The following is a 16,082-nucleotide window of genomic DNA, read 5'->3' on the forward strand; positions in this document are numbered from 1 at the left end:
CTGTTCACATACACTGCCTCATATGTGACATTACCAAAACACCCTCACACCATTTTCCAGACATAACCTGTACACTGCAACAAGATAACTTCAATACACTTGTGGTATGGGTTAAAGACAACAGGCTGGTGAGTGCTCCAAACAAATCCACTACCAAACTCATCATGAACAGCAAATATAAGTACTGGTATTCCCTTGACATTGCACTTAATGTAACTGTGCCACACAATAAGATCTCCTGAGTGACATAAAACACTGGATCCACCTTCAAGAAGAGTGAGACGTAAACACTGGGGGTTGAGATGCAAGAGGCAAACTAAAAAAGACTTGGGATGAAGCCAGAGCATGTGACCTCAGGGATAAGGGCCTAAAATAGGGAGGCGACATAAACAGTTGCCATTAAGTGATCAAGGCTAACACATGCAAGCATGTTCAAGCCATTATAAACAAACAAATATAATCCTGAAGTGGTGCACCCTCAGACTCAATTCACTAAAGACACTTGCAGGGGCAGATTTCATGCAAAAAAAATACTTTCCCTATTCTACAACAATACATTAAATCAGTGATGTCCTGTACCTCCCAAGCATGGGCCCCCATCCTATCTAACACCCGCTACAACATCTTGCAGACAATTCAGCTCAATGCTTTATGCATCATCACTGGCTGCAGCTCACACTTTGAAACTAAAGTCCTTCCTATCAGAGAATATTTTGATATGAGATGCAAGAGGCAAACCAAGAAAGACTTGGGATGAAGCCAGAGCATGTGACCTCAGGGATAAGGGCCTAAAATAGGGAGGCGGCATAAACAGTTGCCATTAAGTGATATCTAGGGTTGGTGGCAGTACTGTCAAAGAAGAGGGAGAGTGGCCATGTGCAGTTTGCCATAAGGGCGTGGGAAGTAATTCCATCTTGTGTGATGTTTGTGATAAATGGATGCACAACAGATGTAGTGGTATCAGAGGCAGACTGCAAGATAATGCTGATTTTATGTGTACGGCGTGTCGGGGTGAGCAGGTGGAGATTGTCAGATGTGAAAGGATTGAACTTGCTGGTGAATCTCTTGAGTGTGTGGAAGAGTTTTGTTATTTGGGAGACATGTTGTGTGCTGGAGGTGGAGCTGGAGCTAGCTCTGAGGCTAGGGTGAGAAGTGGTTGGAAGAAGTTCAGGGAGCTCTTGCCTCTCCTGACATTGAGAGGACTCTCCCTACGTGCTAAGGGGTCTTTGTATGCAGCATGTGTTAGGAGTGTAATGCTGTATGGTAGTGAGACTTGGGCAGTGAAGGAGGAAGATATTCGCCGGCTTAGACATACAGAAATGACAATGATTAGGTGGATGTGCAGTGCGTCCCTGCATCCAAGGCCTGGAGGGGCTGGGTTTACGATGGAAGAGTTGAGAGGTAGGATGGGACTGGAGTGTATTGGTGTTGTGATAAGGAGAGGTAGATTGAGATGGTTTGGACATGTGGAGAGGATAGGGGATGATAATTGGGTGAGGAAGGTGACAAGTGTTAATATTGGGGGTGGAGTTATGAGGGGTAGACCGAGAAAGACATGGGACGAGGTCATTAAGTGTGACCTTAGGGTTAAGCGATTGAACAGGGAGGCTGCAATGGATCGTGCAGCGTGGAGAGCCGCCATTAGGTGACCAAGGCCGACACATGCAAGCATGTTGGAGTCTTTAAAAATGAAAATGAAAACATAATGTCAATTCACAGCACCTCTACCATTACATGGAAGTGCCAGACAACACAATTACCCACACAAAACAATCACCCCATAAACATTATTAGATCCTCTTCGACAACATCCCATTTCCAAACATTCCTACGCTAGCAATGAAGAAACACCTACATACTTACTTCATGTGCAGGGCAATACAACTTCTTGATCAAAAGACTATACAGTACTACAATCTCCCCTCCAAGCATTCACCCACTGGAGATATCCTTAAAAAAGAACTGACTGTGTTCATGTAGCTAGGTTTAGATTAAGACATTCCCCAGCTCTCTTCAGCTACCAGTTTTAGACTTGAGTTTGGTGGAATCACACATAACATGTGCCTCACTTGTCACACAACATAAAACAGCACATGCCACACTATGACACAAGCACATCACTGGTATGGGGAATGTATGGGACAGCTTACCTGCTGCTGACAAGTCTGTTCAGCCAAGCAGACCAGGGTTAAGTAACATTTTCTTTTTTCTTGCTCCTACTTGACTACATGTATTTTGTTGTTTATGAAAGCTGGTAACAAAAAAAGGAATATGAAAACTCTGATTTACAGGGTTAAAAACTTCCAGATATGCTCAACATTACCGATGTCAACAACTGGAAAAGGTCAGGTTCTCCAATCTTGACTGAGGACTCCATTTGCAAAGCTAGGGAATGCAAATACTAGTCTGCACAGTTTCAACTTGCATAATTCTTCCTTATTTTTCTGTTTTTCACGCTAGTTAATATGTGAATTACAAGGTATTTTTCAATATGTAAGATGCACAATATCCAAAATACTATACCATCCTATTACTCTCATACATACTGTCAGTATCTGGAGTTATTTGCATTCCATACGTCAAACTATCTCAAAGTATTCAAAATACTTCTGTTTTCCTACAATACTCACCTCCACAATTTCTTCAGGAATCTGCTCATTTGTTTATCTATCCTCTCATGTCATTCAACTGCTACCTGAAGTAATCTGTTTAGACGGTTTTCACTCGTGCCTTTCTTGGGCTCTCCATCTTAATTCACTAATTTATGATCGTGCCCTTTCCTTCCCACCCCTCCCCCCAAGTTCCGTGTTTACTGACAGGCTTCAAGTTTCGTGCGATAAGATAGTACTGTATTATTATTATTCTTATTATTATTATTATTATTATGCTACTGCATGGACCGCTTTATAGAAGACATTCTATGGGATGGAAGTACGGAAATTACTGAACAAGTATTTGGATTTATAGTTACTGTTCGAATCTTGATGCATGAGTTGGCTAATCGCGAAACTGGAGTGAGGGTGGGGTGAGGGAACGTCAACATTGAAGTATGAAAACTACTATGCTGTTATGCATCTCTCTCTCTCAAACACACACACACACACACACACACACTTAAGGCACAATCGGGGTTAATACTACCCTTACACCGTCTCGAGTGTCAAAACCAAACGAGAACTTGCAAACTAATCAGTATTAATTTGGCAAACTCTCGCTTCATTAGCTTGAAGTTCCTAACGTGTAATGGAATTCCTGCATGAGACTGCGCACCCTTGCAACGGCTTTCAGTACTCTTGCAATTCTCCCTCCTTGTTGCACCACTTCCTTTAATTTGTCAATCAATATTTGCAACACTGCATAAACTCTTCACATTCTCCATCGCCAAATAGTTCTCACCCAACCCTATATAGCTCTTTCAAACAACACGATGTACTAAATTTTGTATCTGCATGATCCTCAAAATATTTATGATACTTTGGCGTCAAAACCCTAATAAGGCAAAGCAAGCTGAGAGAGGCTTTTCAAAATTTTACAAAACACTCAAAGATGTTCAGCAAGACGACTAGTGTTCCTCTATTTCTATTGTTCTCAGTATAACGTACTTCGATTTTTGATGACGTGTATGATTTTAACTATGAATAAATACCCACCCCCACCCACCCACCCACCCACACACACAATGAACACTTTCTCACAAACCACGTAGGTGCTGACCTTGGTGGTGTCTTGGTTCTGGCCACAAATGACTCCGGGACGTCGACGGCCATCTCGCGGTGGCCGGGATCGAACTCCACCATGCTGATCATGTTGTCGTGGCCGATCTCTGGTGCTGAGATGACGGTGGGCTGGTGCTGGTCTCTGCCCTTGCGGGAGTGGCGGGGGGTGCTGCTGCCTCCACTCTTGCGGCGCGGCGTACCCCTCCCCACCTCCCCACTCCCGCTGCTCCCGCCCGACTTGCGCGAGCTGCAAACACGAAGTAACCTATAAGAATGATAATCATACCCTACACATACGGCAAAGTTAAACATATAATTAAATGTAATATCAATGATTAAATGACAGAATATACGAAAGAAGACACACACACACACACACACACACACACACACACACACACACACACACACACACACACACATATTAATCTTCTATCTAAGTGTATATACCTGGACGCCTTATTCCCGTGTACAACTCCATGTCGCCTTGTTCACCATCAGGGTATCTCTCTCTCTCTCTCTCTCTCTCTCTCTCTCTCTCTCTCTCTCTCTCTCTCTCTCTCTCGTTCACATACACTCTCCTAGTCAATCTCTCTCTATTCTTTCAACATGGTCAAATCGCCTACGGGTAGCCTACCATAAAAAGTGTGTATTTTCAAACATTTTATCGACGGCAATTTTAAGGTTTTGTCCACACCTAGGGAACAAAAACAACAAGCAGTAATGAAGAGACATAATGCACACACACACACACACACACACACACACACACACACACACACACACACACACACAATATGATCCCTTGGTTGCCGCCCACCTCAGTCGGGAGCATGTTCACTCTAGCGCTTGATCGTATTCGTAGCTATGTGTGGACTACGATTCACTCTTATTAAAGATTTCTGTGCCATCACTTTACGATAACCATATATTCCACGCTAAATTTTGCCATAACTTTAGCAATCATGCATGCAAACCTTAACACTATCCAAAAAATAAATAAATAAACAAATAAAGAACGTGGTTACCATATATACCGTATGGATAGTGCATCCCACATGGACGGGAGAAAATGTATGCTCCGCTATAAATTAATCAAGTGACCAAACACAAAACATCTCACATGAAGAAAAATTGCATGTTCCACACACAAAAAACAAGCCTTATGATCAAACAAAAAACAAGCACTTCACTCCAGCATCCTGAACAAACACGTGACCTACAAAACCACAAGCAACACTAACCCTGTCATGAACTTGAGCATCGTGCAGTATTTCAGGCGCACTTTCAAGTACAAGGAACGTCCATCTGAATGACGAGGCTCAGTAACTGTTGACACATTTCGCCGTCACTCTCCTCGACACTGGCACTCAAATCCGAGGTGAAGCTGCCCAAGTACTTCACCATGACTTAACCGTTGTCAAACAGATAACACTCATGCTTCATGGTTACATACGGGTGAAGAACGCTTCCTGTTTGCACGCACGGTACGATGAACAGACGAAATTGACGCTTTACGGAATTGTGTCCTCCGTCTCACTTCAGCATTACTGTGATTTCTGTGGACTTTTCAGGTGAACGCACCATAAAAATTAACAGTTTCTTATGCCAGTCTATAAAAATGATGGACTCTGTGTGTGGAGATAGTAGGTGTGCGTTTCAAGTCTGTTTCTATTCTCTCTTCTGCAATGGAGTATTAGAGTGAAGATTAGAATATAAATGAAGTAAAATAAATTAATGCACAGACCAGCAAAGAAAAACTAATCTCCTTGCTAAGCTACCCACGAAATGCGCACACACACACACATACACATACACACACACACACACACACACACACACACACACACACACACATTACCAGTGGCGGTACACTATCACACAGTATCGTCTCTGAAGTCAATCTGTTATCTTATCTCAACGTTCAGGAATGCCAGATTACTCAGCTATAAGGTGCTATCATTCACTGTCTATGAAAAACCACGAGCAAGAACGAGAGTTAATAAAAGTGCTATATACTGTACATACACACACAAAAGAGAGGCAACAGACAGTCAAAGAGAATCAGAGTACTTCTATTTACAAGACGACATTCGGAGTGCACCAAAGTCTCTCAATTTAAAATGCAAAGTAATCCACAAGCGGGAAAATTGGAGGTACTGTCTACGTGATACTGGATAACTTTTTTTTTTTTATTCAGGCTATGACCAAATGATCTGATTGATGAGATGGAATTTAAGAAAGGGTAATGAAGGCTATCTAATACCTCAAATTTTAAACGTTTCCCCAAAGCCTTAGTAAAATCGACTGACCACTGCACGAATAATAATGTCATTGTAGTGAATCATTTCCAACCTTCACAAAACAGTATATTATTCCATCGCATATTCCACGTTACATCACGCTGAGGTGTGTGTGTGTGTGTGTGTGTGTGTGTGTGTGTGTGTGTGTGTGTGTGTGTGTGTGTGTGTGTGTGTGTGTGTGTGTGTGTGTGTGTGTGTGTGTGTGTGTGTGTGTGTGTGTGTGTGTGTGTGTGTGTGTGTGTGTGTGTGTGTGTGTGTGTGTGTGTGTGTGTGTGAGAGAGAGAGAGAGAGGCAAAAAGAACTATAGCAGGTGAATATTCAAAGCCAAGGGCCCAACTTTTTCATCAATTCTTCGAAAGTCTTTGGGTAAAATTCATAATCTTTCTCAGGATGTACAAGGAAAGGAGACGACACAATCCTTCCACGTTTCTAATTCTTCCTGCAAAAATAAATCTTAACTGCCACAGGGGACTTCGTGACACCTCTTATTTTGCGATTTATTTTGCAACACATCTTAACACTGTCTTCCATATTATACATAGCCTTTTAAACTCAAGATAGTTTTCATCAATAACATACCGTGCATAGGACTGCTAATGTGCTGTGCTAAATAAATCGCTTGAGAACGCGTGTTAAGAGATCTCCAGAACCACTTATAGAATACGAGCCTCAGTCCTGCTTCATCCCACTCTGTTCACTTTAACTAGGCGTAAAACTGTCATCTCTCGATCTTGAATGTTGAACTGTAACAACAAATTAAAGGTACAATATGATGCTAGTCACGAAGAAGTGCTAGGGGAGAGATGCAGGGCCGAAGTATTATCTTGTTCTGCTACTGAGCTACGGGAAATAAGCTGCAAAAGGACGAAAATCTCCGCCAAGTTAAAGTGAATAAAGTATATGCGCTGGAAGGCAAAGGGTACCCGTGAGAAAAGAAAGTACCGCTGGCCAAGTGTTTACCGGGAGTCAACAGGGCGTAACAACTCTCCTTTCTACTCTTCTTTATCACTCTCCTACGTCAACAACTCTCCTTTCTCACTCTCCTACATTAACAACTCTTCTTTCTACTCTACTTTATCACTCTCCTACGTCAACAACTCTTCCTTCTACTCTATCACTCTCCTATGTTAACAACTCTCCTTCCTCTTCTCCTTTATCACTCTCCCACGGTACACCATGAGCCGAACTCTCCATGGCATAGGGAATCTTGATGGGACGATGGTTTTCAGTCATTCCTGTAACTTACGTGTTTCCCTGTTCTGTTTCTATTTCCTTTTTCCTCCAACAACTGGTGACGAATGATGATGATGATGATAATAATACTATAATAATAATAATAATACCGAAAAAGACGATAACTCAGTCACTGTCATTACACACCCTACACTTTCGCATATTTTCCTCTTTTTATCAGCCTCCCTCCCCGTCCCTCCAACATTCCGGATAAGCGGTGGCCCCGATGGCTTATCACTAGACCGGTACAGGCGACAGTTACGTGACTGATAACACTACTACCCGCACTAATAGACTACGGTTCGCGTGTAATTAAACCCTTCACAGCAATCGCGTATTCTCAACTGTATTCTTACTATATTTAGACGGTTATATCAAGCACATGGGGGGGAGTTTTTTCGGGAGGAAGGGGGTTTTTAGGGAGGCTTTGGGGGGCTTTTTTTTTTTTTTTTTTTGGGGGGGGGGGGTTTTACGAACTGGATGGGTTTGACAGAGCTTTCATTAGATTTGTTTTACTCTACCTTGACCCAGATTTTCGTCCTTTTGTAGCTTATTTCACGTAGCTCAGAAGACAATGCTAAGACTCTGCATCCTTTCCATGGCACTTTTTCGTGACCACCATCACATTCTGGTGTTAATTTACTGTTACAACTCACCCGGAGATATGGCAATTTTAGGCCAAGTTGGAGTAAAACGAGTATAGCCTTTCACTACAAGAGATTCTGAGTAAAAACCGTCTGGATATTAGAATATGATGATGATGATGATGATGACGATGACGATGATAATAATAATAAAAATAATAATAATAATAATAATAATAATAAATAATAATGATGATGATGATGATGATGATATAACAACAATAACAACAACAACAACAATAATAATAATAATAATAATAATAATAATAATAACTGGATTCAATGGGGTGAAGCCAATGAGAACTCACCATACATTACTCTTATAAAATGATGTATAATACAAAAAAAAAATCGCTAAAAAAAAAAAACTAACGAAAAGCAACACATCGCAACCTCTACTGTATACAGTACAGGGAGGTCCATAAATAACGCTCCCTTCCACTCCAATGGGTGATCTTTCGTGTATTGTGGGGATGGCTCAGTTAGGGTTATCAGTATCTACCCTGCGTCAAGTACTCATTTAATACTCCTACTGCCACACCCACGCCCACACCAGCAGACTGAGCCGTCCCCGCAACACAGAAGGTACGCTCTCTCTCTGAAAACCCATAGAGTATAACAGTCAGAGAAACAGCCATCTTCCCAGCTCCGACTGAAGAATCTTTACAACTGGCGAAATACAATGAAAACCCCATCTCTACCGGTGCCTGTTTCAGATGGTTCGATTATTCCGCTATGTATTCGTCAGACTTTGAGATCATTCATGTATTTCTGAACGAACAATATGCAAAAAGTCTTAAGAAAACCTTGGAAATTAATTGGAAAATACAAAATACTGTGAAAAATACAAAATACAACCTATAAAAATACACTACACCAATCTCGTCCAATATCAACAAATTAAACATGACTGACGGCTATAACTCGTCTTAAAATCAAACTTCCCCAACTTGTGCTTCGGTAGTGTAAGCGACGTGGGACACACTTCAAATTACAGCCATGACCTAATCCCTCCTACCAAATAAATAAAAAATAAATACATAAAAATAATAATAAAAAGAAGTTATGTTAAATCAAACAAGAGAATATTCAAGGTACTGTACAAACTGTGATAAAACACTCCAAGTCGGCTTACATCCCATAAAATTAACAAAATCCCTGCCAAACACTTAAGATTAATCAGTCCTAAACCCGAATGTAAAATGTGCCTCCCTCCTTCCCCTAAAACGTAGAACCTTGCTTCCTCTCTCCCCCCAAAAATGCAGTACCGTGGTAGCCCAACCCCTCATCCCTCTAAAAAAAAAAAAAAAAAGTGCAGAACATGTTACACCCCCCCGCCAAAAAAATGGAAAACTGTGCTAGCCCCAGCCCTTACCCTCCAAAAAAGTGCAGAACCATGTTACACCCCCCAAAAAAATGTATCGAATTAGCCCCCCCTCCCCTCCCCCCAAAAGCAGAACCGTGCTATCCCCCCACCCCCCAAGATGTGAGGAACCATGCTCCCCCCACCCCCCAAGATGTGAGGAACCATGCTCCTCCCACCCCCCACCCCCGAAAAAAAGCAGAACTGGGCTAATCCCCCAAATGCAGAGCCGTGCTACTCCCCCCCTCCCCCCCAAAAAAAAAGTTACAAATACCTAGACATCAAGTGCGTTACAACAGCCTATAAAAACGCGTTCAACTAACCTTTACTGAAACCGGTATTACGAAATGTGCAGCAAATCTTCAAAACATCCTAGCACGTATACGGCCTACTCGTACATTGATGCAGTGTGTGAGCTAGGAGTCGCAAGTCTCACACATGACAAATTATGGACATGAAATAATCGCGCCCACAAACTATCTCCTAATTTGCATGACACACGGCTGAGGACGCACTCACTGACGCAGGTGTGCCCACGGAAGTGTAATTACACGTTAACACAAGTTCTGAATCAATACTGACTTTCATAAAATATTGTGGCTGGGATTTACTGGCTTGAAAGATTTTTTTAACTGTCGATAATTATTTTTGGGATAAAAAAAGTTAAAATACATACAAACTATGGTAAGATACTGAGGTACATTTGGGGAGGTTAAAAGTAAAATAGTAAATAATAAACACTTTGTAATAATTTGTAAGCGGCTTGAAGATCCTACGCGTGAAGTAGCTAAGTACAAATTAATGGGCGCTTAAAAAGACTTTCATTCAGTAAATTTATAAAGGTGGATTTTATGCGAGGTTTTAGAAATATGAATAATAAAACGTCGTAAATTATTTCTAGAAGGTTTTATGGGGTTTCATACGCTCATCAGTCACTAAAAAGACACCGTAAGCTATTTTAGGCAAGAGACGAGTTTATTTTCGATGGGGTTTACGGGAATTTATCAGCACATCGGAAACAGTACAGGAAAATGGCCAATGGCTTCTGTTAATGTTTGGCAGAAGACTTGTTGGGCATGTACCAAATTATTTATAGTAGTTTTACGGGATATTTTATACGTGCATAAAAAAAATATCGAGAACCTAGTAACTTCAGGGGGGAGTATCGGTCCTATAACTAGTCTTCAATGGAATATACAGCATTCTTCCCTTGTTAATACGGACAATTACATAATGAACGTATAAGAGACTATTAAGGTAACATGGAGAGAAAGAAGTACTAGAAAGCTTGGCAGGCAAAAAACATACACAGTGTACATAAATAAATAAAAATTTAAAAAGATATACGACCCCATAATGTGTTTAGTTTTCTTCACTTGTTTTTCTTAGGTCGATCCATTCTCTCTCTCTCTCTCTCGGGTCTGGATGAGTAAGTAGGGTTCGCCACCGTACTCCTAGTATCGATTAGGTTGGCTGAGATCCACCTGTCACACACACACACACACACACACACACACACACACACACACACACACACACATCACCCCCTCTCTCTCCTATCACACAACCTTCTTTTCTACTGAGAGAGAGAGAGAGAGAGAGAGAGAGAGAGAGCCAGACCACCTCCTTTGCTAATGCCCTTCCGATAACTCACATCCACATCAGAGGTCAGGTGGAGGAGGTGGAGAAGTGGAAGAGGAAGAGATGGAGGAAAGATGTAGAGGTGGAAAAGGGGAAGAGATAGACAGGTGGAGATGAAGAACTGAAGTAAAAGTAGGTATATGGAAGTGCAGGAGAAGAAGTGGGGAAAGTGGAAGGTTAGGGTGGAGCAGCAAGGAAGTGGAGGAGGTGGAGGGTTAGGCGAAGAGGTGGACGGGAGGATGTGATGGTGGAAGAGGGAGGAAAAGGAAGAGGAAGAGATGGAAAGAGGGTGAGAAAGGGTGAGAAACGCAAGAAGTGAGGGAGGAGCGGCTAGGAAGTGGAAGAGATGGAGAAGAATAGGGAAAGCAGGTGGAGGACGTGGAGGATGAGAAGTGGAAATGAAATGGAGTGTTCATTGGTGGAAGGAAAAGAGATGGAAGAGAGGTAATTCAGTCAGTTATTCAGTCAGCAGGGCCGTAAATCTGTCAGTCACTTAGTCTGTTAATTTGTCAGTCAGTCAGTCAATCAGTCAGTCTGTCAATCAACCGCTGTCAGTTAATTTACCACTCTGTCAGTCAAAAAGTCTGTCAATTTACCTGTCACTAATTACAGTCAATTAATGAGCCACTCACTCCTCAATCAGTCAATCACTCCGCCTATCTGTCAGTCAAGCCTTTCAGTGGCACAAGACAGCGTAGCCTAAATGTGCCTTGCTGAATCAGGAAGCTCTCAAACTGCCAAAAAGGTGGACCCATCAGTCAGGAGCTGTGCCAAGCCTACCCACAGTCACGAGCGTGGGTGTGGGTGTGGGTGGTGGGCCTAAGGGTGTGCTGATGGGTGAAGGAGTAGTAGTGTGGTGGGTGGGGTGTGGTATTGGGGGGGGTGGATATTGGGTGGAGGTGTGGTTGCAGGTGAGTAGTGATTGGAATATGGCAGTGGGTGTGTGGGTATTGAGTGGGGGTGTAATACTTGGTGGGTGGGTGTGGTTGAGGCGTGGGATATGGTGATACATAGGTGGGTGAGGGTGGGTAGGGATATGGGGGTGTGCGCAGGGGTATGGATGTATGGGTATGGGCCTGGATGTATGGGTAAGGATGCAGGTGAGGGTGTGTGCGTATGTGAGTGTAGGTATGTGGGCGTGGCAGGTCTGTGGGTGTATGAATGTATGTATGTATGTGAGTAAACTGGGGACGTGAATGCAGGTGCGGGCGTGTGTGTGTGGGGGGGATATACGCATGTGAGTGGGAGTGTTGCGAAAGCCTACGTGTGTGTGTGTGTGTGTGTGTGTGTGTGTGTGTGTGTGTGTGTGTGTGTGTGTGTGTGTGTGTGTGTGTGTGTGTGTGTGTGTGTGTGTGTGTGTGTGTGTGTGTACCCACCAACCCAAGGACGCCTTTTTTATACACTATTTTGCTTCCTCCACACGATTTTATTCACCTTTTGGGACTAGTTTAACAGGTTTACAGCCCTGGTCGTGTGCCAGTATAGAACTCTTTAGGTCTGTGGCGTCTGCATTCACACAACTCTCAAAATTATCCACATTAGTAAAGGATGTGTTCATTATTTTATTATTTCTCTACTTATTTATTTACTTATCTAATCATTATTATACTTTTTTTTGCTACCGCAAGACGATGTTAGTCATGTTACGAACGGCCTCTCGTTGTGAGGGATAAAAAAATATAATAATTCCTTCACGCGGCAAAAAATAAATAAATAAATAAAAATTAAACTACAGGATACACCAAGGGTCTGTAACTCATGCACAATTAAATGTCTTAAGGAAAAAAGAAAAGTTTGGTGATGCTTATAATAAAAGTTAAAAGTCCTTGCACTGATGAGGCTTATTCAGAATGTCACAATAGTATTCAATTGTATTTTATTTACGCAAACAATGTAAAAGGAAATCAAGAAAATATTAATCAGTTCAATCACGACGTATCAGGTATTTTATGCTTATTCTTAACACAAATTTTACTAGATGCAAAGAAACCCACGGCATGCAGAGGATTACGGGAGAAATAAATGTTTTGCCAAGTATCAATATCCAAACAGTCCTGGTGAATATATATACAGGTGATGCGGGTTACATGGGGAGGTGAGGGAGGCGCAACATGTGATGAGTTGAGGTGGCAGACTGAAATGGACGGGAAGGGGAGAGATGGAGGGGGATGGAAAAGGGGAGAGAGGGAGAGGGAGGTGGGAGAGGGGCAGAGAAATGGGGGGGATGGGGGGGTTGAGGTGAAGGGTGTTAGAGAGGGGGAAGAGAGGTAAAGGGGGATGAGGATGGGGAGAGGTGGAGGGGGATGGAGAGGGGAGGGAGATGGAGGGGGGATGGAGAGGAGAGAGAGGTGGAGGGGGGTGGGGAGAAGGGGGAGAGTGGGTGAAGACGGTGTGCGGGAGGGGGGCAGTGGAAGATGGTGTGGGTGGTTAATGGAGAGGAAACTGGGGAGATGAGAGGCAGGAGGAGAGGGGTGGGGGACATGTGGGAGGGAGAGAGGGGGTGGGACGGGTGGTTAGGGGAGAGGGGAGGAGGTGGGTGACAGGGAAAGGAGAGGGAGAGAGTGTGGGTGTGAGGGGGAGGACGAGAGACAAGTGTGGATGTGTGGAGAGGAAGGAAGAGGGTGTATGAAGGGAAGGGAAAGGGTATGGGGACGGAGCGATTGAGGAAAGGGAGGGGGAGTGAGAGGGAGGGGATAGGGTGGGGGAGAGGGAGGTTGGGGAGGGATAGGGAAGGGGTGTGGGCGGGGGATGCTATTTGCTAGACACGGGGAGGGGGAGGTCACTGGGTTCAACTTCCGCTCGAACCATCATGCAAACAAAAGCACATCGGGAGGAAAACAGGCAATTAGCGTTGATACCGTGTTAATCAGTCAACAGCTAAAAATTCCATGGTAATTATATCAGCCTGGACACACTGATATACTCTTTTTACTCTAACTTGGCCTAAAATTGCCCTCTCTCTCCATCTTGAATGCTGTGCTGTACTGATAAATGAGCACATGAATATAGTACCAATCACGAAGCAGTGCTATGGCAAAGACGCTGAGCCGTAGGAACTGTTGTTAATCATGATAATGATTTGAGAAAAGGTGTGGGTTACGATGATGATGATGATGGCGACGGTCTGATGACAAAAAAAAAAAAAAAAAGTTATAATGATGATTTGATGCAAACAGGGTTATGATGATGATGATGATGATGATGATAACACAAATAGGGTAATGTTCCTGATGATGATGACAGTGATATTGATCATGATGATAACAGAAATTAAGTAATGATGATGATGATGATAATGTCTAAATATCCCTTTTAGTTTTTGAGTAATCCTGCTAACTTTCTGAGTAATCCTGCTAACAAACAAACTAACTAACAAACAGGGGTGAAAACATACTGTCCTTGTCGGAGAGAATAAAGGTGTGATCCATCTGCTTATCTATCTGTCTATCCACCTACCCTACCTATCCATCTATCTACTTACCTATCCATCCATCATCTACCTATCACTTACCTACCCATTTTTCTATCCACCTATCCATCCATCTATTCATCTACCTACCTAACTACCCACATATCTATCTGTCTATATATCTATCCATCATTGTATCCTCTCTTCGTCTTCATACGTGAGGTGGGCAGGATCCAGGATGAGGTAAACGTAAAGCCACACCTATTAAGAGAACGCCCAATGAAATGGTTCTCACACACACACACATACACACACAGATGGGGGGTGCACCAGACGGCGTAAGATAGGGTGCCATGGAGGTGATTTGTTCGTGGCCACCCCTTCCAAGATTAAGACGTATGAAAATAGATAGAGACAACAGACAGACAGACAGACATATAAATCCGGCACCAACACCCCACCAGTTTAATCCGTACGACCAACACTTCCCTATAAAACAAATTCCACTACGTACACCTGCTGATTAATTCTACACTTACGATAATCAACAACACCTTGACTTATATATGGTGACTATTTCTACACCCTGGCTGTGTATTTGGTTAATTTTATCTGACGGAACTGGGCCAATCTCGCAAATCTCGCAACTTGAATAGGAAATTGTGGTTGCCTGAAATTCATTTAGCATCCTTGACGGGGTACGAATGAGTCTCCTTGGATACTGATCTGTTTTTAAGGTAACATGACCCAGATTATTGTCCTTTTGCAGCTTCTTTCACGTAGCTCAGTGACAGGGACAATACTACGGCCCTACATGCTTTCTACAGCACTCCTTCGTAAGTAGCATCATAAAATATTGTTAATCTATTTTTGCAACTCGGCATTAAAGATGGAGAGATGGCAATTTTAGGCCAAGCTAGCGTACAACGAGTATGGTCAAACCAATTATCCAATCTGACTATACCTGGCCATCAACTGAGCTAAACTGAGTTGCGGATCATCAACAGGTTACAAACAGACAGATGGATAGCGATATACAGCCAAACAAATAGATAAATAAATAAATGAAGATGCACTAGCCTAATCAATACTACCAATAATTCGCCACAGCAGAACGTCCATCACTATATACTGACCCTGAAACATTTTAGCTCCGTCTCTCTCCTTCATATCAATAGCTAATCCCTTATGCACAAGACTCAGGTTATATGTAAATCACATTCCTATTATACCGGTGAATTGGGGTTATATTAAACGAGGCCTACAATTCTCTCTCTCTCTCTCTCTCTCTCTCTCTCACACACACACACACACACACACACACACACACACACACACACACACACAAACGACATATGTGTATGTGTATAAGCATGTACTGCAAACACACACACACACACACACACACACACACACACACACACACACACACACACACAAACGACATATGTGTATGTGTATAAGCATGTACTGCAAACACACACACACACACACAATAGGTAATTATGTGTGTACGTTTATGTACTCATGTACCTACACACGAGGCAATTATGTGCACGTTTATGTAGATATCTCCCTACACTAAAACACAATAAACAATTGTATGTGTTCGTCTGTAAGCATCTCCGTACAAACACACACACCACACACACACACACACACACACACACACACACACACAATAGGTAATGATGTAGGGATGATGTGGGGTGTGGCGGGGTGGGGTGGAGTGGGGAGATGTGGGGTGGGGTTGGATGGCGTCGGGCAGTACCG

The 16,082-nt window shown here is 42.8% G+C and overlaps 1 protein-coding gene across 3 annotated transcripts in view; it reads right to left on the minus strand.

Annotated features, from left to right (window-relative positions):
* Nucleotides 1-16,082, minus strand: part of LOC145417734 (protein PALS1-like) — a 318,104-nt gene that overhangs the window by 31,268 nt on the left and 270,754 nt on the right. For all 3 annotated transcript variants that reach the window (XM_080286334.1, XM_080286333.1, XM_080286335.1), the window contains one exon: nt 3,715-3,963. In XM_080286334.1, the coding sequence (XP_080142460.1) occupies nt 3,715-3,963 (249 nt within the window). The remainder of the gene's footprint in view (nt 1-3,714; nt 3,964-16,082) is intronic.

This window comes from Coenobita brevimanus, chromosome 111 (assembly GCF_032717465.1).
Source record: "Coenobita brevimanus isolate Jiangsu-jjx chromosome 111, ASM3271746v2, whole genome shotgun sequence".
In the NCBI taxonomy this organism is placed as follows: domain Eukaryota; kingdom Metazoa; phylum Arthropoda; class Malacostraca; order Decapoda; family Coenobitidae; genus Coenobita; species Coenobita brevimanus.